This window comes from Euprymna scolopes, chromosome 46, assembly GCF_053919585.1.
Source record: "Euprymna scolopes isolate OS-2025 chromosome 46, ASM5391958v1, whole genome shotgun sequence".
In the NCBI taxonomy this organism is placed as follows: domain Eukaryota; kingdom Metazoa; phylum Mollusca; class Cephalopoda; order Sepiida; family Sepiolidae; genus Euprymna; species Euprymna scolopes.
Window position 1 is genome coordinate 99,695,508 of NC_136527.1, and position 24,088 is coordinate 99,719,595.

Consider the following 24,088-nt stretch of genomic DNA (forward strand, 5'->3'; position numbering starts at 1 on the left):
ATTGTGGTGTGATGCTGGTGAGGAGGAATGATGATGCTGGTGGTGATGATGAGATTGATGCTGATGGTGCTGATGATGAGGGTACTGATGCTGGTGATAAGGATGAGATTGATGCTGATGGTGCTGATGATGAGGGTACTGATGCTGGTGATAAGGATGATGAGATTGATGCTGATGGTGCTGATGATGATGAGGATGCTGATGGTGGTATATGCACTCAATTATGTACACTTGAAATATTTTTGCTTTTGTATTCGGTAAATAAACTTATTCCCCTTTCATCGTATTTCCACCTGCAAATAATTTAATCTTGTTCTTTAAATTTCCTTGAAGGTTTTTTTTGTCAAGAAAAGATCCTATTGATGTTGATGTCCGAAATTATTAGAACGCAAAAGTAGGTCGGGGGGGGGGAGGGAAAAAAATTGATCTGAAAGTCAAGCTGCAAATTCTTTGGGATTTTTCGTTTTTTTTTTTTTTTTTTGTATGTTTTTTTTTTTTTTTTAATATGCATTTAAAAAAAGTTGTGTATTGTTTTCTGATATTTACTTTTAAAAAAAAATTCTACTTTTTTTAGAAATTTTTTTGTATTTACTTCTAGAATTTTTTTCTTTTTTAATTCGAACCAAAAGTAGGTCGAAAGAAATTGATCCTGCAGCTAAAAACTATTAATTTTTTCATTTTATTTTTAATTTTTATTAATATTTTTTTATCCTATTTTTTTTCTTTCAAAAAAAAAAGTTAGATATGTGTTTATACGTTTATGTATTTGTACATCCAATATTTCACTCCTAAACTAATTAATCGATCATCAGACAAGCCCTTTCTCCTTGAAATCTCACCAGCTAAGATATCAAAAATATTCCTCTGGATGTCACATGGTTTGTGACTTTCGTCTGATGCCACCTCTGACCCTTAAACTTTTTCCATCACACACGACCCTCATTAAATAACAGCTGGACACACAGACAATTTGATACAATAGATGATCCTTACTAAAAATTTTCTTTCTTTCAATATTTCGTTTGTCGTACAGAATTTAAACCAATGGAGTACTGTTGCCACATCTGGGCAGGATAAGCTGCTAGAAGCAACTTATCCTGCCTTGGCAGAGTTCAAAATTGTTGTGGCCTTATTTTAGGGGTTCACAATATCAAACAGGAGAGTCTGTAAAGTCATGTCAACGATTAGGCTGGCATGGAATCTCTGATTAGAGAGTCCAAAATGACTGCCTTTCACAGCGATGGGAGAGTCCATGTGAAGACAGGAATAGGGGTGTCAGTTACCCCAGAACAAAAATATACTTGGTAGCTTAGTGGGGGATGCTCTTTTCTCTTCCCTGCAACCTCTTTCCCACAGAAGAGACGTTGCGAGCCTGTCTCTGCTTTATCGTTATTTTCATAGCCAGTGCTCAGCTGAGCTTCAATCTATGGTTCCCCCTGGCCTGACTTTCACGAAAAAACACTCGTCTATCCAAAATCCCTATCAATAGTTTTCCCCACTCTTTATCTGTACCTAAACCTAAATGTAGATTCCATGAAAACAGCTTCTCTATTAGAACTGCACGCCTGTGGAACTCTCTTCCGATTGCTTGCTTTCTGATTGTCTTGAAGTCCAATGTAAACAAGTTTTTGATGAACCGCACCCCCCCTAAGTAATCCAATTTACAAAATTCCCGCTACTTATGTTTACTATACTATAATCACATTGACTAATGTATACCCATTAACCCTTATCCTCGAGTGGCCTCCGGGCCTTGATAAGTGTGATTCCTATGTAAAAAAAAAAAAAAAAATTTTAAATCAATAGACGCATCTTTACCTAGATACTAGTGGCCAAGTACATGTACTTGATGACTTTAATGTCCACTACGGTAATTGGCTTGGTTTCTATAGTTACACAGACACAGATGGCAGCACCCCGCATAACTTTTCTATATCCCATTCCCTGACACAGACAGTAATGTTCTCGATCCGTCTCAGTTTATCAACCGAATCATCAAACCTCACTATTTCTGACCACAGTTCCTGAAGATTGCCCAATTGGGAATGCTGATCGGGTTGTGATAATGACAGACGTCAACCTAAACTTTCGACCCCCAAGTCGAGGACAGGTACCTCACTCTAAGCTTACTCTAGACCAAGTTTTAGGTGTAGTTCAGCAAAAGTCTGCTTTTTTATTTGTTTTTTTTTTTACTTCCCTTCACGGCAAACAAGGCATATTGCCACTTGAACGTAAGGGGTTACTAATTGGGATGATGCCTAAAAAAGATTAAGATGTTGGTTTACTGTTAAGTTTTGAGACATTGTGTTGAACAAAGATGGCAGCGTAGTTCAGATCAGTAACCAAGATGGCGACCAAGAATCAAATGCGGTCCATCGCATAGTTAACATCCTTAGTTCTGAGATATTATGTTGAACAAAGATGGCGGCGTAGTTCAGATCAGTAACGAAGATGGCGTCAAAGAATTAAATGCGGTCCGTGATGTAGCAAATCGCGAACTGATTTAATCCAAAGTTCGACGATTTTTATAATAATTTGTCGACGTTTTGATTGATTGTTTAGCCCAGACGTTGGCTATAAAAATGGTTGGCGAATCCATTCGTCTCATACCCCCCCCTTTAGGAGTGAAAAACATTTTTTTACATTTATGTTACATTTAAACTTCTGCATATCAGTACAGTCAGGGAAACCGATAGCAGGGAGTGAATTCCAAAATCTTGCTGTGTGAGGGATGAAATTATTAGAGTAGAAAGCTTTCTGACATTTAGTGACCTTAACATTGAAGGGGTGTGATTTTGTTGCTAAGCAGATTCATCAGGGATATGTACGTAGAGGGGGCACAAGTGTAATGAGTTCATCAGAGCATATTCCATTAAAATATTTGTAAAACAGGAACAGAGATGCAACATCGTGGTGATGGGACAGGGGTTGGAGCTTAGTTGACAAAGTGGAACCTATTAGAGGGAGACACTTGTGGTAGGTGCACCAGCCCAGACGTGGCAACAATACTCCACGATTGAGCGGATAGTTGCCATGTAGAGGTACAGGATAATCTCGAGTGTGAGTAGTTTTCTAGCACAATAGAGGGAGCCTACTTTCCTTCTAGCAGCCTTAATTTCGTTTGGTTCAAATTCTGTAGAAGCACATTTTTTTTTTTTGGTCGATGTGTGTGTCCTTTCGTTCATTTTATTTATTTTTGGACATAAATTTTGACATTTTGTTGTAAAGTTGCTTCTACTTTTTATTTCATTTAATTCATTTTTTTTTTAATTTCTTCCAGATAAACGTAGCCTTTCACAAAATTCTTTAGACGGATCACAAAACCAAAGGGTGAGTTTCTGCTTTTTGTTTTCTTTCTTTCTTGAGCTTTTGTTGGCCTTGAAGGGTGGGGTGCGCTCTGTTTTAGTGACCTTGGGCCAGACAGGCTCGCACAGGTGCGAAACAAGAAACGAAAGCTAACGAGATTGACCTTTTGCATAGCATGCAGGAAACGCAGGTAAAAAAAAGTGCAGAAAATGCATGGAGTTGATGTGAAAAGTTGGTTAGAAATACTCATTTATTTGCTGCGTTTCTATTTATTAAGGCCAAGTGTTACTTGAGGTTAAAGGTTAACCCTTTATGACCTTTTTTTTTTGTTGTTGTTGCTTCACAAGGTTTCGGCCAACTATTCCTCTGAATTCATAAATAATACTCATCTCAATAATGAATTCCTATTAAATGATATATGTATATATATACTATTCGGTACGGACCCAACCATGGAAGATCAGATAACAAACATGAATTTATAAGACCAAAAAACTCAACCTTGATCACCCTTCGGGGCCCGTGGCGCAGTTGATAGAGACGTTGAATCTCTATGGTTCCAGGTGAGAATTATCTGAAAGATAGAGGTTTCAATCCTAACCAAAGCCGACCAGAGGCTTACTTGGCCAAAACGTGGTGAGACGACAACAGCTATGGACGACAGTGATTGCTGTGAATGCAGTTAGGAGATTCAGAGTTCCTATCCGTCGTGGTTGCCACCTGACGAAGGCCAGAGGAAAGGTTAAAGAAACAATTTGTTGCTCAACTCCCCCCTCCAGGTTACCCCCTGCCCCTAGATCTGGCCCATACTTCTGTAACCCTTTATACTTCAGTGGCAACGTGTCTTGAATAAAAGCATATTTTGTCCTTTAGTCCTCACGTTCCATGGACAATGTTTTTTTTTTTTTTTTTACACAGTGATCACCACTTATCAAGGCCCGGAAGCCACTCAGGGATAAGGGTTATTGCAAGTACATTACGTTAGTGTGGAGATTTGATGAAGTGTTTACTTAAGGGGGCGGTTCATTAGGAATTTGTTAACATTAGACTTGAAGACATCCAAGTTGTAGTCCAGAGGGAAGCAGGCAGACAGAACAGAGTTCCACAGGCGTGCAGTTCTAAGAGAGAAGCTTTGTTCATGGAATCCGCGTTTTCATTTAGGCACAGATATAGAGTGGGGGAAATTTTTCACAGTGGATTCAGCTAGACGAGTGTTTTTCGTGAAAGATTGGCGAGGGGGACCAGGGATTGGAGTTCAGACGAGCACCTGCCATGAAAATAACGATAAAACAAGGATAGGCTCGCAACGTCTCTTCTGTGGGAGAGGTGTTGCAGGGTAGAGAAAAGGGCATCCCCCACTAAACCACGAAGTCTATTTTCTATTGTTTCTGACAAAGAGGGAAGAATTGCTGTTTTCTGGGTAAAAATCTAATCCCTCTAACACTTATCCTTAGCAAGTTTTATTTTGTTTAGCTCCTTACATCAAGCGGCTTCATGCCTTGTCTGGAGCGATTTCCATCAAAATGAAAAAAAAAAATGTTTTTTTTTTCGTTTAAGAAAGAAGAAGCATTTACCTTAGTCAGATTTTTATTTTTAAATCACTCCAGACAAAACAGGAAGCCACTTGATACAACGAGCTTAGAAAATACTATTTCAAGGTCAAAAACGATAAGTCTAAGATGGATAGATTTCGAAAAAAAAAAAATATGAATTTTATCCTTTTTTTGTTTATGAAATGTGAGAGAATTAAAGGGAAGTGAGGGATATGAGGTTGTCAGAAATAAACCTGTCGTCTGCTTCGTAATGTTCATGAAATATTGAGGGAGCATATCTTAAAAATCAGTTTGTATTAACAAATGGGCCAGGCCATAAAGGGTTAGTGAAATCCTTTGCCAAGGCCGCTGGAAAAATGGTAGAATCCTTCTATCGATCCAATAAATATCTCACTGCTCTGTCTATATAAGAGCCAAGTAGGTCCAAGGATGGAGTAGTGTTGCCACATCTGTGCAGAAGCTGCTAGAAAGGACTTGTCCTGCCTTGATAGAGTTCAAAATAAACTTTGTAGCCTCGTAGGGGATGTTCTTTTCTCTTCTCTGCAACCTCTTTCTCACAGAAGAGATGTTGCAAGTTTGTCTCTGCTTTATCGTTATTTCCATGGCAAGTGCACAACTGAGCCTCATTCTATGGTCCCCCCTCGCCAAACTTTCACAAGAAACACCCGTCTAGCAGAAAACACTATCAATAATTCCCCCCCCACTCTTTGTCTGTGCCTAGACCTGAACATAGATTGTATGAACAAAGCTTCTTTCTTAGAACTGCACGCCTATGGAATTGTCTTCCGTTTTCCTGCTTTCCAGCTAACTACGATATGGTTGTCTTCAAGTCTAATGTAAACAAGTTTTTGATGAGCCGTTCCATATTTACATTACTAACGATTACTATATTGTCCAATTGTCTACTGTACACTCTTTAACCCTTATCCTCGAGTATCCTCTTGGCCTAGATAAGTGGTGATGCACATGTAAAAAAAAACCAGAGATGAAAATTATTAACAGCTGAAAAATGAGTAACACTATTGATGTGATACTGTGCAGGAGAAGAATAGATATGAAGTGTCATACAAATATACAGTGAAATAGGAAGTAGAAATCAATAAATCTATTTTTAGATCAAGCCTTTTAGATTTGACAATGACAATAGAAAGCTACCGAATATCTGAAATGAACACGTACATCAAGTCTGTTGCCAAGGTCGCTTAAAAGATGGTGGGATCCTTCTACCGCTCCAAAAGATATCTCACTACTGATGCAATTCTCTATCTATATAAAAGCCAAGTACATCCAAGGATTGAATACTGCTGCCATATCTGGACAGAAGCTGCTAAAAGCAGCCTATCCTGCCTTGACAGAGTACAAAATAGACTTCGTGGCTTAGTGGAGGATGCTCTTTTCTCTTCCCTGCAATCTCCCTCCCACAGAAGAGATTTGCAAGCCTATCTTTGTTTTATCGTTATTTCCATGGCAGGTGCTCGTCTGAACTCCAATCTCAAGTCCCCCCCCCCTCGCCAATCTTTTACAAAAAACACCCGTCTAGCTGAATCCACTGTCAAAAACTTTCCCCGCTCTTTATCTACGCCTAAATCAAAACATAGATTCCATGAACAAAGCTTCTTTCTTAGAACTGCACGACTGTGGAACTCTGTTCCGTCTGCCTGCTTCCCCCCTGACTAAAACTTGGATGTCTTCAAGTCCAACGTAAACAAATTCCTGATGAACCGTCCCCCCTTAAGTAGACACTTTAAATATCCACACTAATGTACTGTACTTACAATAACCCTTACCACTGAGTGGCTTCCGGGCCTTGATAAGTGGTGACCACCTTGTAAAAAAAAAAAAAAAAAAGAACAGATGACAATTGTCAGTTATTCTTTTTCAAATTTAAAAAAAAAATATTCTTTTCCTGTCCATAATTAAAAACTTGTTTTCTAAATAACAAAAATAAAATTAATACTTTGTAAGTTGACGATCGCGTGTTTACTGAGTTTTTTGTGTGCGTGACGACACAAAAAATTTTCACGTTTGTCAATATTTCTAATGACTCTAGCATAAAAAGTTTTTATCCAATTCTTTTCAAATTTTAGGACAAAAGAAATAATATATTCTCTATTAAATAGCGTTCGAACACAGTTTCTATCTTTACTTATCTTTGTATTATAAAGCATCAATTTTGTGATACTATGAAGGTGACCCATGAGTCACTAAGTGCTGAAGGGGGACAATAGTTAGGAAGTAGCAAACAATCTGTAGGTATTTTTAGATTTGACAATGACAATATAAGCCTACAGATTTGACAATGACAATATAAGCCTACAGATTTGACAATGACAATACAAGCCTACAGATTTGACAATGACAATATAAGCCTACAGATTTGACAATGACAATATAAGCCTACAGATTTGACAATGACAATATAAGCCTACAGATTTGACAATGACAATATAAGCCTACGACTGCAAGGTAGGGGCAGCTTCAGGGTGGCCAGGGTGGGGGCAACCTCAGATACCGATGCAGAGAAGACAGTCAGTTGACAACTAGATGCTGTCAACTAAGCTCCAACCCCTGTCCCATCACCACAATGTTGCATCACTGCCTGTTTTACAAATATTTTAATGGAATGTGTTCAGATGAACATCTTTCACTTGTGCCCTTTTCACATACATATCCCCGACAAACCTGCTTAGCAACAAAATCCCACCCCTACACTGTTGAGGTCTCTAAATGCCAGAAAGCTTTCTACTTTGATTGTTTCTTCTCTCAAACAGCTAGACTTTGGAATTCCCTTCCTGCTACCCGGTTCCCTGACTGTCATGGTATGCAGAAGTTTAAATGTAATGTAAACCAACATCTTGTTAGGGGTGAGCATGATTAAAACAAAAAATAAATAAATAAAATTTTATATCATCAGAAATATATGCCAACAATTAACAGGGTAATATTTATATTTGTGCTACAGAAAATCAGAAAAACATTGGTACCATCGGTTTCAAATCTAAACAAAGTGAACCGGTATCTGACTGCCTATCTCAAACTCTCTTCAGCCTCTGTTTATATTCGTCTCCTGCCAGCTATCGGTTATCTATGTTTTCCCTATTAGAAAGAAATTTTGGGTTTGTATTACTGTACACATAGATTCGAAAAAGTTGTCAAAAAACAAATATATAACAAATAAATGTTATCAAAGGCAAGATAAGTTACTTTTCTACCAAACTGGATATATTTTTCGTGTTTTTATTTAATGTAACATGTTTATTCAGCTCGAAAAGCTGACAGTGTTTACCGATGTATTGGAAAATTCAAAATGGCGCCCGACTCTCTCTCGGAGAGGGTAAGTTTGGAAAAAGGTATTATAAATAATAAACTAGACAAAATACTGTTAGAAATTCACTCATTATATGTTACCGTGACATAAGTTGATATATATTCGGTTGTTTTTTAATAGTATTTTGTCTAGTTTATTATTTATAACATCTTTTGCCAAACTTACCGTGTTAAAGAGACAGTCGGGCGCCATTTTGAATTTTCCAATACATCGGTAAACACTGCATGTTTTTCGAACTGAATAAACATGTTACATTGAATAAAAACACGAAAAATATATCCAGTTTGGTAGAAAAGTAACTTATCTTGTCTTTGATAACATTTATTTGTTATATATTTGTTTTTTGACAACTTTTTCGAATCTATGTGTACAGTAATACAAACCCGAAACTTGACATTCACCAAAATTTCACTTATGGCGCCCGAATCTCTTTGACACATTAAGTTTGGGAAAAGGAGTTAAAAATAAAAAATATACAAAATACTGTTAAAACCCCACCAATGAATGTCAGCCTATGTCACGGTAACAAATATTGAGCGAGTTTTTAAATTTTCCAATACATCGGTAAACACTGTATGTTTTTCGAGCGTGTTAAAGAGGGAGTGAGGCGCCATCTTAAATTTTCCAATACATCGGTAAACACTGTATGTTTTTCCAGCTGAATAAACATGTTACATTGAATAAAAACACAAAAAGTATATCCAGTTAGGTAGAAAAGTAAGTTATCTTGCCTTTGATAAAATTTTTTTGTTATATATTTGTTTTTTGACAACTTTTTCGAATCTATGTGTACAGTAATACAAACCCGAAAAATTTTATCAATACATGTGTGATACTATGAAGGTGACCCATGAGTCAGTAAGTGCTGAGGGGGGTGGCAATAGATAGGAAGTGTCATGCAAATGTACGATGAAATAGGAAGTAACAAACAACGAATCTGTAGGTATTTTTAGACCAAGCCTTTTAAATTTGACAATGACAATGGAAACCTACAGAACAGATAACAAAAGAAGGGAAGCTTCCGGGTGGCTGGGGGTGGGAGCGACTTCAGAGACTGAGGCAGAGAAGACAGTTAGTTGACATCGAGCTGCCGGTTGCAATGGATGGGAGCTGATAATGACACGCATGGACAGTTTGTAGAGCTGACTGCAAAACAGATAGAGACAAATTGCAACCGACAGACGAGCCTAGCCTTGGTAGTACGCGGGGGGTGGGGCGACTATAGTTTCACTCACACCCAAATTCCGCCAGATATGTGTGTGAAGCATTCGTGTTGTGTTTTTCGTGTTTATTTTGTTTTAATATTTATTCTCGTGTACCCACGTGTGTTCTCAGTGACAGTCGCCAGTGATAAAAATGACGATCAGGCCATAAGAAACACAGTGAACGAAAAATACCACGGCACACACACGATGTTGGGGGTCAGCGGTTTGTCGGGGCCACACACGTCTGGGCACATTGAACAACCAAACGAGATTGAACTTCTGCATGAAACGTAAGTCAACGAGTGCAGAAGAGTTGATGCTGATGTGGCTGTTTCAAGAAATACTCTTTTTTTTGTCATATCATCTCAAGCAAGACACAGGGCCACTTAGTCATGAGGACTATTATTTGGGACCAGATTATTTGCAGGGATACTATTTAGGGAGTAGGGTAGTGAGGTGTCTGTTAACATTACACTTGAATTTCTGCACGTCAGTACATTCAGGCAAGCAGGGGCTGGTAAGGGAATTCTAAAGTGCAGCAGTCTGAGAGGAAAAAGCTATTCGAGTACAAGGCTTTACAGCATTTAGGGATTTAGGGGTGGGATTTTGCTGATTGTCGGAGTTTGTTGTTGATGGGGTATTAGTGCTCGGAGTTGATCAAAGCACTTACCATTGAAATACTTGTAAAACAAGCACTAGGATGCCACGTTTTGGTGATGGGACAGAGGTTGGAGTTTAGTTGATAGAGTGGGACCTATATATATATATATATATATATAGTTTTTTGGTTTATCTATATATTAATAGGATAGCGCATGTGTTATTTATTTTTGTGTGTCACGCTTACATCCGAGTGACTGTCGTTTAATTGTTATGGACTTCCATTTCTTGTAATAAATAATTTTATCAAAAATTCTTCACAAGTTTTGGTTTCAGTTTCGATCATGGCTAAAGGAACTCAAATTATGTATATTCTGTAAGGTCTGACCAGGCTGTTAGATCGTAAACACGGTCCAACATCCGAAACATATGTAACCAAACAGATAAAACGGTAATAAAATAAAAATAAAACACATATTTGCTCTGCAATAGTATTGAGCACTCTCTTCAGGTTTTTACTAATTACCAGTTTTACCGTATATATATATATATATATATATATATATATATATATATATATTATTTTTATTTCAGTTTCAATTCGAGCTGATGCACCCAAGTCATATAGATATATTTTTTTATTTTTTAAATCGCAATTTTATAACATAAAAATCGATAGAACATTAACTCTATAATAATATATACAAAATCTGCAAGAATTAAAATCCCATATTTAACCGTACTTCACGACCAGGCTATGCCAGGCGTCCCTGCTAGCTTAGATAAATACTTTTGCAGTTTTAACAAAATAGCTACAATAATATCAGAGCGTCTCCATTTATGCTGAACATCCACAGAATACCAACGTCAATATATTACATAGGAATAAGTCTCCTGTGGAATTTCCACAGGTCCTGCTAGTTATATAATTGCTTCAAATTTTGTTTCAAAAACTTGAATTTTTTTCTCTGGAGAAGACCTTGAATAACTTTGAAAAGTCCTTGAAAATGGACACGTAAAATCTGTACGGATCCTGGTTATAATTCTTAAGGACTTGAAACAAATGTTTAAAATATTTTTATGCGTTATCTGCCTGAATAGGATGTCTTACAAAAGCAGAGAGAACTTGCCCTGCGGTTCTGCCCTCATTATCCCACGCTGATGATTGTCGATCAACATAACAGCAGCATTCGTAGCCACAAGGAAGATGAAAGTTAGAGAAATTAAATTATTTCTTTTTATAAGCAGAGATAATCGATTCAGGTTGTTTAGAATGTTTTTTTTTAAAGAAAGAAAATTAAGAATCTTTATAATTCGATTATTTACCCGTAGAAATTTTCTGTGGAAGTCATCATCATCAGTTCAATGTCTATTTTACATGCAGACATGTGTTGGACGGCTTTCAAAAATTGACTTTCACGTTAACCTATCTCCGGCCAGGTCTTTATTTATCCCTCTTTCTCTTGAGTTTATCATCATCATCATCATCACATCCATTTTTATGCTAACAATATGCTTGGTCCCCTCCCTTTTTTTTTTTACATAGGCATCACCACTTATCAAGACCAAGAGGCCGCTCGAGGATAAGGGTTAAAGAGTGTACAGTAGAAATTGGACAATATCATTAATAACGGAAATTTGGTAAATTTGTTAACTTATATGGAACGGCTCATCAAAAACTTGTTTACGTGAGACTTGAAGACAACCATATTGTAATCAGCAGGAAAACGGAAGAGAGTTCCAAAGGCGTGCAGTTCTAAGAAAGCTGCTTTGTTCATGGAATCTACGTTTAGGTTTAGACACAGATAAAGAGTGGGGGGGAATTAATGATAGTGTTTTCTGCTAGACGGGTGTTTCTTGTGAAAGTCTGACGAGGGGGGGGGAACCATAGATTGGAGCTCAGCTGAGCACTTTCCAAGAAAATAACAATAAAGCAAACTCGCAACGTCTCTTCTATGAAAAAGGCGTTGAAGGGAAGACAAAAGGACATCCCCTACGAGGTTAATTCTCCCCCCACCCCGCTCTTTATCTGTACCTAAACATAGATTCCATGAACAAAGTTTCTTTCTTAGAACTGCACACCTGTGGAACTCTCTACTGATTGCCTGCTTCCCAGCTGACTACAATCTGATTGTTAGTAATGGAGATTTGACAAATTGGATTACTTAAGGGGGCGGTTTATCAGAAATTTGTTTATGTTGGACTTGAAGACATCCAAGTTGTAGCTAGGTGGGAAACGGGCAAACGGAAGAGAGTTCCACAGGCGTGCACTTCTAAGAAAGAAACTTTGTTCATGGAATCTACGTTTTGATTGAGTTATCACAATTTTTCTGCCCTCCATCACAATTTTTTCTTTTTACCACCAGACAAAGCCCCGCACCCTGCTATTTTGTTTATTAAACTCAATATCTGATGTTTTTGTGCTGCCTATAGAAAGGTTAGAAAATCTACATAAAATCTAAAAGTGTATGTAAAATTTCACAGACAGTAGGTTATGAGAGCATCGTTATCGTATTAAGTGCTCGGCTGAGCTTCAATCTATGCCCCCCTTTACCAAACTTTCACAAAAAAAACTCGTCTTACCAAAACCACTATCAATAATTTCCCACACTCTTTATCTGTGATTAAACCTAAACTTAGATTCCATGAGCAAAGCTTCTTTCTTAGAACTGCACGCCTGTGGAACTCTGTTCCGTTTGCCTGCTTTCCAGCTGACTACAATCTGATAGTCTTTTTGGCCAAGATCAAAGTGTAGTATCTGTTCTTCAGATGCGGCACTTTCATTTCTCGTTCTTTCAGTGGAGGAGAAATCCTTCACGACCGAGACAATGTTATTTTTGTACCTTTTCTCCACATTAAAAAACGACCCTGGTGTCTAACTCTGTCCCGTGGGGAGGCATTTTAAATAGGTACAATCTGATTGTCTTCAAGTCCAATGTAAACAAGTTCTTGATGAACCGTCCTCCTAAGTAGTCCAATTTACAAAATTCCCACTACTTATTTTTACTACGCTATAATCACATTGACTAATGTCTACCCATTAACCCTTATCCTCGAGTGGCCTCTGGGCCTTGATAAGTGGTGATTCCTGTAAAGAAAAAGAAAAGCCTCATCTTCATAATGTCAAAACCCTTTAAAAACGAGTTGGATTGAAACATTATTTCTCATCCAAATTAACAGAAAAAGCATTAAGTTTAAAAAATGAGTTGAATAAACTTCTATCTTTTCACCACCAACGCTCATACGCCCATTTTGCACACAGCTTTGATAAACTGCTGGGAATGATCTTCACCCATGACCTGAAATCGATGACGTACTTCAGATCCATTGGTGTTTGTTAACAAAGACTCTTTCTTTAAGATATCCTCACAAGAAAAAATCTGGGCTAGTCATATCTGGGGAACATAATGGCCATTTGACATTGCCATAGAGAGAGATAATGTTGTCACTGAAGCATTGCCCGAAAAGCTCCCGGGTGTCTCCAGCAGTATGGTGTACGTTGTTCAATGTTATACCTCTCCATAATTAATTTCTAAAACATAATTTCTTTCCAAAACATTATTCATGACAGATTGCAGAATCTCTGGATTGCGATTTAACTCCTTTATTTCGTTCCGCAAGCTGGCAGACCGTGAAACGTCAAACCCCAAATTCTGCAAGAATTAAAGGAAAACATCAGGAACGAAATAAGGAAGTTAAATTGCAATCCAGAGATTCTGCAATTTATCATGAATAATGTTTTGGTAAGAGTACAAATATGCGAAGCTGTGCAGATGGGCGACATTTTTTAAAAGACATTATTTTTCATAATGAAAGATTGTTTGAATTTTGCATTTAAAAAAAACAAAAAAAACATTCGCAATGTTTTAGTCAGATTGTGTTAAAATTACAGAAAGATAAAACCAAAAAATCAAAAATAAAGAATCTATTGAAGTTCAAAACCCTTCAGTAACTTTTTGGACACCCCGTATATTCCAAATTTCATGATGTTGACCATTTTACAATTTATTCCTTTAAGTGCGTTGACATTCAGAATTCTTGACGGCACCTGTTTCGTAGCGCAAAATCATTTAATTATTATATCGATCAATGAATCTATTCTGCTCTTAACTCATTCCGTTGCCTCAGAAGCAACATCAACTATCAATTGATTGAGATTGTCGGACTGACTTCCTCATCTTGGTTGTTATCGTCACAACGTTTCGGCCGTTTTGCCCTCCGGCCTTCATCAGGTGTTTTGTATCGAACCGGGAAACCGTTTGTTAGGAGTCTCGAACCCAACCCTTTATTATTATTACGGGGGTACCGTGTTCGGACTCGAGGCAAGCTCTGGGACATAGTTGCTGATTCTCTGTTTTGAATGTTACTTTTCACTGCCTTCGTTCAGGATTGAACTCAGCACCTTTGGGTAACTGTAAACAACCAAGATGAGGAAGTCAGTCCGACAATCTCAATCAATGAAAACACCTCATCTCAAAAATACAGACAATCAACTATCAATCCATTAATATTTTTTCCTGCTGGTAAAACGAACTATTTATTTTGTGTGCATTATTCTGTAAAAAGAAATTTTCAAAATACCTGGTTTTAATGATAACTCAGTTTGTTGGCTGACAATATTCTTAGCACAAATGGCAACATCGTATCTATATATAAAAGTGAAATTGTCTGTGTGTACATTTCCCTAACAAACTACTCTGTCAATTTCCGGTGTACGGACTTGAGATTTGACATAAGGGGTATTGAGATTTGGGAAAATCCTTTTAATCGGTTTCTGGCCAGAAATTTGGCTGTCAAGGGGTAAAAAGTTCAACGATTTGACCTTTGAAAACTCTACCAAACTCCTTCGCCAATTTTGGATCTAAACGTGAAATTTTAGATGTAGGTTCCTTGGACATGGATCAAACTTTTTGATTTGAGCCCAAAATAATAACTGTTAAGAGGTCAAAATTGGGGTCAATGTTAAAATAAATTTGACCTCTCAGCCAATTTTTGGTCTAAACATTTGAAATTTTACATAAAGTGTATTTAGACATAGAACAAGCTTTTTAATCGGTTTTTGGCCGAAAATTTGGCTACCAAGGGGTCACAGTTCAAAAGATTTTACTTTGCGGTCTCTAGCAAACTATTCAGAAAATTTTGGGTTTAAACATTTGAAATTTTACATAAAGGGTATTCAGACATGCAGCAAGCTTTTTAATCGGTTTTTGGGCGAAAATTTGACTGCCAAGAGGTCAAAGTTGAAAGAGTTGACCTTTGCCGACTCTACCAAACTCTTCTGCCAATTTTGGGTCTAAACACTTGAAATTTTAGATGTAGGTTACCTGAGCATAAGTCAAACTTTTTAATATATATATATATATATATATATATATATATATATATGTTATGAACAGTACATAAGGTCCGAGCAAAGCTGGGTTGAACTGCTAGTTAACTAAAAAAAAAAAAAAAAAAAATTTCCAGTCATACTGTCAGTTTTCATTACAATCTGTCCTTAAATAAAAGAATTCTAAACATAAACAAAAAAGGCTAATAATAATATCATTCTCATGTTATTTCTCACCATGCAACACATGTCTTCAACCTTTTGTGTGTTCTAATTGCTACTTGTTGTTCAATCGTAACAAGTCATATCAATTCTTAGATGTAAGTGGCTATTATTTGGAATCATGCCTCGGAAAGATTTATTTAACCCTTATCCTTGAGTGGCCTCTTGGTCTTGATAATGTGGTGATGCCTATGTAAAAAAAAAAAAAAGTCTATATTACATGGTGGAATGATAAAAGTGTCGCCCTAAAAAAAAAAATCAACACTAAGGTTTTATTTTAAAACAATTCAGGTAACTTTATTATGTATTATTATTTATTCAATGTAGCTGCCTTCAGCCTCAATCATACAGGTCTGGAACTGGGAGCATGCCTTTTCTACAAGCACCGGCGGGAGCTTGGCGGATGGCGGCGATAAGGCTGGCTTTGCTGTGGTGGGAGGTCATGTTGGTGATGTTTTTTTTTTTCTTTTTTTTTAAATTCTTTTTTTATTACATTTTCACCCCAAACAAGGCACATTGCCACTTTGGTGTAGGGGGCTACTATCAGGGGCAGCAACTGCTGGGGCACTATGTTGGGATTTGGGCAGCAAGATGTCGGTTCACGTTATACTTGAACTTCTGCATGTCAGTACAGTTAGGGAAGCAGGGACCTGGAATGGAATTCCAAAGTCTAGCGGTTCTGGGGAAGAAACTACTAGAGTAGAAAGATCTTCTACATCTAGGGATCTCTACTGTGTGAGGGTGGGATTTAGCTGCCTGTCGGGTTTGTCGAGGGTGTCTATTTCATGGGGGCACAAGTGTCTGCAGTTCATCAGAGCATTCACCATTAAAATACTTGTAGAACAGGCAGAGGGATGGAACATTTCATCGATGGGGCTTAAATGCCAGTTTAGGGCCTATTTTTGAACCTTGTCTAGGAGCGAGAGACTAGCAGCAGATGCACCAGCCCAAATGTGACAACAATACTCCATAAATGTTCTTGACGTATAACCAGAGTAGTCCGGCAGGTTCAGGTCAGGAGTGGAGGGTGGCCAGTGAGAGAAGAGTACTAAGTCATAACACTTCTTCTGAAGCCAAGCCTGGGTCTCTTGAGACTTGTGGGTCAGCGGCCATCTGATTGCACTAGGGGATCACCACACTCTTCAGCACATCCACTTACGCTTTTGTGTTGACTTTTAAGCTGATTTCGACGATGTGAGGTGGCATGATTTGGTCCTCAAAACCACACCAAAAAACCATAACCATGTCTAAAAACTCTGTTGAGCTGTGCCCTCAAGCGTTGAACCATTATAATTTGCATTTTGAGGGTCTTGTTGTCATAACTTGGATCGGTAGAGAGCATGAGTTGTACAGTGGCGCATCTCCGATCTTGCTCAATGAACATTGTGTCACTTACAGACATGTTAGAAAGCTCCTATCGCTCTTGGAATTTGTACACAACTAACCAACTAGTAAATGGTTTGTAACAAGAAAAGAAAATCGGTTTGCATCAAACGGAAATGGAATCATGTTGTTTTTTCTAGGTTGACAATTTTATCGTTCCATTCAATATTTTTTTTAAGGTGTGTCAGCATTTTTGTAGGAATTTTTGACACCCCTAACACGAAGCTGCGAATAAAATATTTAAAAAAATCGTAATTTCTCTTTTAAAAGTGGGTTGTTTATTTTCTTTATGGATTATACTTCCAAAATAAACTATTAAAGTTGTTTTAAAAGTAATAGAAATATTATTTTTTTATTTTTTAAAAAACAGTAATGAAATTAATTGAATATATCGATTTTTTTTTTTTTTTACATAGGCGTCACCACTTATCAAGGCCGACAGGCCACTCAAGGATAAGGGTTAAAGAGTGTAGAGTAGTCAAAAGGACAATATAGTAATCGATAGTAATGGAAGTTCGGTAAATTTGTTAACTTAAGTGGAACGGCTCATCAGAAACTTGTTCACGTTGGACTTGAAGACAACCATATTATAGACAGCTGGAAAGCAGGAAAACGGAAGACAATTCCACAGGCGTGCAGTTCTAAGAAAGAAGCTTTGATCATGGAATCTATGTTTAGGTTTAGGTACAGATAAAGAGTGGGGAAAATTATTGATAATGTTTTCAGCTAGTCGAGTGTTTCTTGTGAAAGTTTGGCGAGGGGGGACCATAGATTGAAGCTCAGTTGAACACTTTCCATGAAAATAACGATAAAGCAGAGACAAACTCGCAACATCTCTTCTGTGAGATAGAGGTTGCAGCGAAGAGAAAAGGACATCTCCCACCAGGCCACGAAGTCTATATTGAACCCTATCAAGGCAGGACAAGTCTTTTCTAGCAGCTCCTGCCCATATGTGGCAACAGTATTCCATCCTTGGACGTATCTGGCTCTTTTCAATTTTTAAACTTAAAAAATCTATCAAAATTTTTCTATTGATTCAATTTTTACGATATTTTCAGGGTCAATGTGAAATTTTATGCTCTTTCCAATAAACCGAATATAATATTTTAGACAAACGTTTTTTTTTAATTCACGCCCCCCCCCATTTTGAAATGTCTATTAAAAAGTAAATAATTAATTTACCCACCAAAGTTTTATATATCACAAATTGAAGATAAAAGATCAATAAATAATATATTCAAATTTAAAACAAAAAAGAGGTGCTTTTTAGAAATTTACCTGTAAAGGCCGAAGTTTAAAACCTTTTTTTTTTTTTTTAAACCACGTTGTTTTTTTGTTTTTTTTTTGTTTTTGTTTTTTTAATGAAACCTTGGTCCTTGCTCCTTTTTAATTGAAAAAAAAATTAGGGTTTTACTTACATTTTTTGGGTAGTTATAAGCTTGGAAAGACAGAGGGTCGAATTATTCAATATTTTTTCACGCATTCGTAAGGTCAGTTTCTGACACACCTAGTGTTGCACATCGTTATCAAACTCATCTATGCCTGAAGCATTCCATGTAATATGCATAGAAATATACGATAGATAAGATGTAGTTTAGTTGAAGCATTGCGTGTATTTCATTCAATTTTCTGTCTTTGCCTCAACTCATTCTCTCTCTCTCTCTTACAGTTTTTCATTCAACTCCCTCTCTCTCTCTCTTATAGTTTTTCATTCAACTCCCTCTCTCTCTCTCTTATAGTTTTTCATTCAACTCCCTCTCTCTCTCTCTTATAGTTTTTCATTCAACTCCCTCTCTCTCTCTCTCTCTCTCTTATAGTTTTTCATTCAACTCCCTCTCTCTCTCTCTCTCTTATAGTTTTTCATTCAACTCCCTCTCTCTCTCTCTCTTATAGTTTTTCATTCAACTCCCTCTCTCTCTCTCTCTTATAGTTTTTCATTCAACTCCCTCTCTCTCTCTCTTATAGTTTTTCATTCAACTCCCTCTCTCTCTCTCTCTTATAGTTTTTCATTCAACTCCCTCTCTCTCTCTCTCTTATAGTTTTTCATTCAACTCCCTCTCTCTCTCTTATAGTTTTTCATTCAACTCCCTCTCTCTCTCTCTTATAGTTTTTCATTCAACTCCCTCTCTCTCTCTCTCTTATAGTTTTTCATTCAACTCCCTCTCTCTCTCTCTTATAGTTTTTCATTCAACTCCCTCTCTCTCTCTCTTATAGTTTTTCATTCAACTCCCTCTCTCTCTCTCTCTTATAGTTTTTCATTCAACTCCCTCTCTCTCTCTCTTATAGTTTTTCATTCAACTCCCTCTCTCTCTCTCTCTCTTATAGTTTTTCATTCAACTCCCTCTCTCTCTCTCTTATAGTTTTTCATTCAACTCCCTCTCTCTCTCTCTCTTATAGTTTTTCATTCAACTCCCTCTCTCTCTCTTATAGTTTTTCATTCAACTCCCTCTCTCTCTCTCTTATAGGCTTTCATTCAACTCCCTCTCTCTCTCTCTCTCTTATAGGCTTTCATTCAACCCTCTTTCTTTTTATCTCTCTCTCTCTCTCATTCTCGTCTGTCTCGCTTTCAAGTAAAGCCTATCACGATTTAATGAACGATTTCAAATGGGACCTAAATTTTTTATCTGGCGGGGGGGGGGCTCTGTGTATCCTAGATAGTTTTCTTAATATTGATATATGGGAAGGTCATAGGTCAAGTTTATCCCCCCTTCCTCCCACATGTATTAACAGATTCAAAAAGAAAGATAATTTTCTTTTTAATTTGCTTATTTATATGTCTGCCAATTATGCCCGTATATTTTTTCTTTTTTTTTTTTTTCTATTGCTACACGAAGTCATTAAATTTTCCAAATTGTTCATTTTCTGTATTATTTGCAATCTTTGGACTGCTTTTCTCATATCGAGTGTTATTTTCACAATGTTTCGGGCGATATGACCTCTGACCTTCTTCAGATGCATCTTGTTGAACTCTGGAATCTTTCTGCCCACTTCCGGAATCTTTCTGCCCACCTCTGGAATCTTTCTGCCCACTTCCGGAATCTTTCTGCCCACCTCCGGAATCTTTCTGCCCACCTCTGGAATCTTTCCGCCCAACTCGGGTATCTTCTTGTCCAACTCGGGAATCTGCATGGAATTTCGCACGGAACCTTTTACTTCATCATGCAGAGTTCATCAGAAAGATTCCCACATTCGACAAAATACACCTGAGGAAGAAGGGAGGTTACATCAACCGAAATGTTGTTAAAATAACACTCAAGATAATAACAGTAGTCCGGAGAATCCAACTAATCCGAACAATCAATCATGTAAAAAAATCAGAAATTGTTCGATTTTGTTGGGGACATGGCAGTCAATCAGATGACATTTACCTGCTATTTTACAATCTCCAACCAAGAGATCTCTTTAGGATTCTAACAGCCTCTGGGTGCCCGGCGTTTCTTGGGTGTTTGTAAGTGTGTGTTGAGCAAAAAAAAAAAAGTAGTAATATGCAGGCAGGCTCGAGCCCGTGACACAAAGACGGAAAAGAAAGTAAAAGAAAATTTGACGTCTTACCGCTATGCCATGATGCAACTGGAAGTTTAAAGCGTTCAAATTAAACATAGTCAATCAAAAAGATGACTTGCTGAAATGGCGTTGCATCTAAACCTCCCACGAAGGTCGTTTTTAGTGTGGGGGAAAACCAGTTCCCCCCCCCCTTCCCCAAAAAGGGGGCACTCTGGCAGTATCCAACTAAATAGTAATTGTCCCAGTATGAAGGGTTTCTCCTACATTGACCAAACAGCCGAATACCCTATATAATAATTTTCATGCCTGTAGACCAAAAAACTGCTAGAGAAGTTTTATAAGCATTTTTTAAAAACATGTATGTACGTATATATATATACGTGTATATATATATATATATATATATATATATACTAGACTACCCATGACCCGTTAGGTCAGTATGTTATAATAGCTATGGAATTTATGTATGAGCGTGACACTTGTGACGTGAAGAAAAGAGGGTTTTTTTGACAGAACAGAAACATTTCTATGAAAGTATATTAAAATGAAAAAAGAATATAGATAGATTTCTATGAGTCGTTCTGTTTATTATAATTGATTATTTTTGAAAAAAATATTGTAGTTACTGAACTATAAGTGGTTGGCTATACTTATACGTTTTCAGCGTCCCAATTGTTCTTTTGTTTTTTTTTTTTGTTTTTTTTTCTTTCGCGTGGGAATTTTGTTTAACTCGATCAAAAAAGATAGAGACGATGTCCGTTTGCGAATCTGAGATGTTACGATCTGGGAAGTTTGGGGAAACTTCTTTCTAACCGATGCGAGAACCCCCAGCCAAAAAGCCTTTCGTGGACATACACAAACGCTCATGCCCATTTTGTCCTTTATATAACAGACTAGCAGGGGGGGGGGCGTACCCGGCGATGCCCGGGTGTTTGGGGGTGGGGGTAAATCAAAACTGGGGGGGGGTAAAATAAAAAAAAAGTTTTAGTAGGTGAGTATGAGGATCGAACGTGAATCCTTGAGGAAAAGTTGGAAATTAAATTGTGAAAAAAAAATCGTGCAACGTTAACCACTGCGCCACCGCGACATACTAACAGAGTCATGGTTGAATTTGAGTAATAAAAACAGAATTGACACGTGGTCGCCGTAAAAGTTAACTTTACTAATGAGGTCATAGAAGTAGCGGACTAAACTTTTGCTCTGCTTCTATTTGACCTCATTAAAAATGAGGTCAAATAGAAGGAGCGGACTTTACTTTTGCTGCGGGGCAGCTTTTGGGTTTGTGTACCCAACTTTGACGGTTTTTTCACCAAGATGTTGGGGAGGGGGGAACCATGTCTCCATTGTCCAGATTGAATAGCAATTGTCTAATATATGGAGTTTGGCCCCACATTGATCAAAGCTGATTGCTTCTGGACTTTTCCCGGGCGATTGCCGGGAATGCTGCCTTAGCTTTGAATTAGTTTCGCTTTTTATACGAAAAAGCTGAACAAACACAAGACCAGCTGAAATATCAATAATTTTGTAAAAATCGACGTAAATAAATCTATACACTACACGCGTTCCCAAATCGTAGATATTATTATATAGGGGGTATATAAACAGTTCTAAGTAGCTACAGAACCGACACCTAAATATCTGAAGTTTTGATAATGACTTAAAAATAAAAAATCATACAAAATACTGTTAGAAACCCACCCAACGACAATCAAAAAAACTTGCCAGCAGGTATTCGTTTTTTTTTTTTAACTTCTACAAAAAATAAAAGGGATTTTTTTTTATTATTTGATTTTTTTTCTTGCCATGCGAAATATGGGCGCAACAGGAAAAACTTGAGTAATGGCGTGCCTCTCCCCTTTTCAAAGTACTTGGCACTAACCCTAACCCCCTCCCCTGGGAGTATATGCAAGAAAAGCCTTTGCGAGACATACACAAAATGGTCACACACATTTTTCCTTTTATATATAGAGACTAGCGGGGGGTACCTGGCGTTGCTCGGTTGTTTGGAGGTGTGTGTGTTTAAAAAAAACAAACAGTTTTAGTATGAAGGTGGGATTGAACCCCAAAGCCTTGACACGAAGGTGGAAATGAAAGGGAAAAAAAAGCCAGACACCTAACCATCTCAGCCACGATGGAGAGGAACTGATAATTATGTGAAGGTTTATAAACCAAAATAAACAGGTGCGAGGAAGTAGCGTGATATCTGACCTAGTTTTGTGCTGCAAGTCAGATCATTCGCTTTTCGAAGACGCGGCGAGCTGGTAAAAGTCAGGCATATTAAATACACACGTGACCCCCGTTGTTAAGTCGTAGTTATTATGATTTAGACATGATATAAAAAGTTTTAAGAAGGAGCGACCCCTCCGAGAATCACGGCAAAAAAAAAAAAAAGCCTTTTGCAGACATACACAAAAAGCGAACATACATACACATTTTGCCTTTTATATATATAGATTATATTGGACCTAATATATAGTAAAGATTTTAAAAGTTTTTAAAAAAATGACTTGCGTGCCACCACCAAGAATCTTTTCTTTTTTTTTTTTATTACATGGTAGTCACCACTTTTCAAGGCCCAGAAGCCATTTGGGGATAAGGGTTATTGCGTGTACAGTAATCAATGGGATAATATCGTAGTAATCGTTAGTTTTATTTTTTTTTTTTTTTTACAAAGGCATCACCACATTATCAAGGCCCAGAGGCCACTCAAGGATAAGGATTAAAGAGTATACAGTAGAAATTGGACAATATAGTAATCATTAGTAATGAAAAATTGGTAAATTTGATAACTTATATGGAACGGCTCATCAAGAACTTATTTACGTTAGACTTGAAGACAACCATATTGTAGTCAGCCGGAAAGCAGGAAATCGGAAGACAATTCCACAGGCGTGCAGTTCTAAGAAAGAAGCTTTGTTCATGGAATCTACGTTTAGGTTTAGGCACAGATAAAGAGTGGGGGGAATTATTGATAGTGTTTACAGCTAGACGAGTGTTTCTTGTGAAAGTTTGGCGAGGGGGGACCATAGATTGAAGCTCAGTCGAACACTTTCCATGAAAATAATGATACATCAGAGACAAACTCGCAACATCTCTTCTGTGAGATAGAGGTTGCAAGGAGGAGAAAGGACATCTCCTACGAGGTTACGAAGTCTATTTTGAACTCTATCAAGTATTGGAGATTTGATAACGTGTCTTACTTAAGGGGGCGAATTTGTTTATGTTGGACTTGAAGAAATCCAAGCTGTAATCAGGTGGGAAACAGGCAAATGGAAGAGAGTTCCACAGGGGTGCACTTCTAAGAAAGAAGCTTTGTTCATGGAATCTACGTTTTGATTTTGGCACAGATAAAGAATGGGGAAAATTATTGACAAAAACGTTATTCATGACAGATTGCAGAATCTCTGGATTGCGATTTAACTCCTTTATTTCGTTCCGCGAACTGGCACACCTTGAAACGTCAAGCCCCAAACCCTGCAAGAATTGAAGGATAACATCAGGACACACTATACTTTCTCCACGTCCGCGTTTTCATCTGTTTCCATTATCTTACATTTTTGGCATGCAAATTGGTTATCCTTTTTCAACATACTAGCGGAGGTACCTGCTGTTTTGCGTGTGTGGAATGGTTTTGTGGTAAAGGTATTTATCAACG

The 24,088-nt window shown here is 37.5% G+C and overlaps 1 protein-coding gene across 19 annotated transcripts in view; it reads left to right on the forward strand.

Moving 5' to 3' along the window:
* Positions 1-24,088, forward strand: part of LOC145270654 (RIMS-binding protein 2-like) — a 1,565,000-nt gene that overhangs the window by 1,283,449 nt on the left and 257,463 nt on the right. For all 19 annotated transcript variants that reach the window (XM_080126270.1, XM_080126275.1, XM_080126269.1 and 16 more), the window contains one exon: positions 3,281-3,330. In XM_080126270.1, the coding sequence (XP_079982396.1) occupies positions 3,281-3,330 (50 nt within the window). The remainder of the gene's footprint in view (positions 1-3,280; positions 3,331-24,088) is intronic.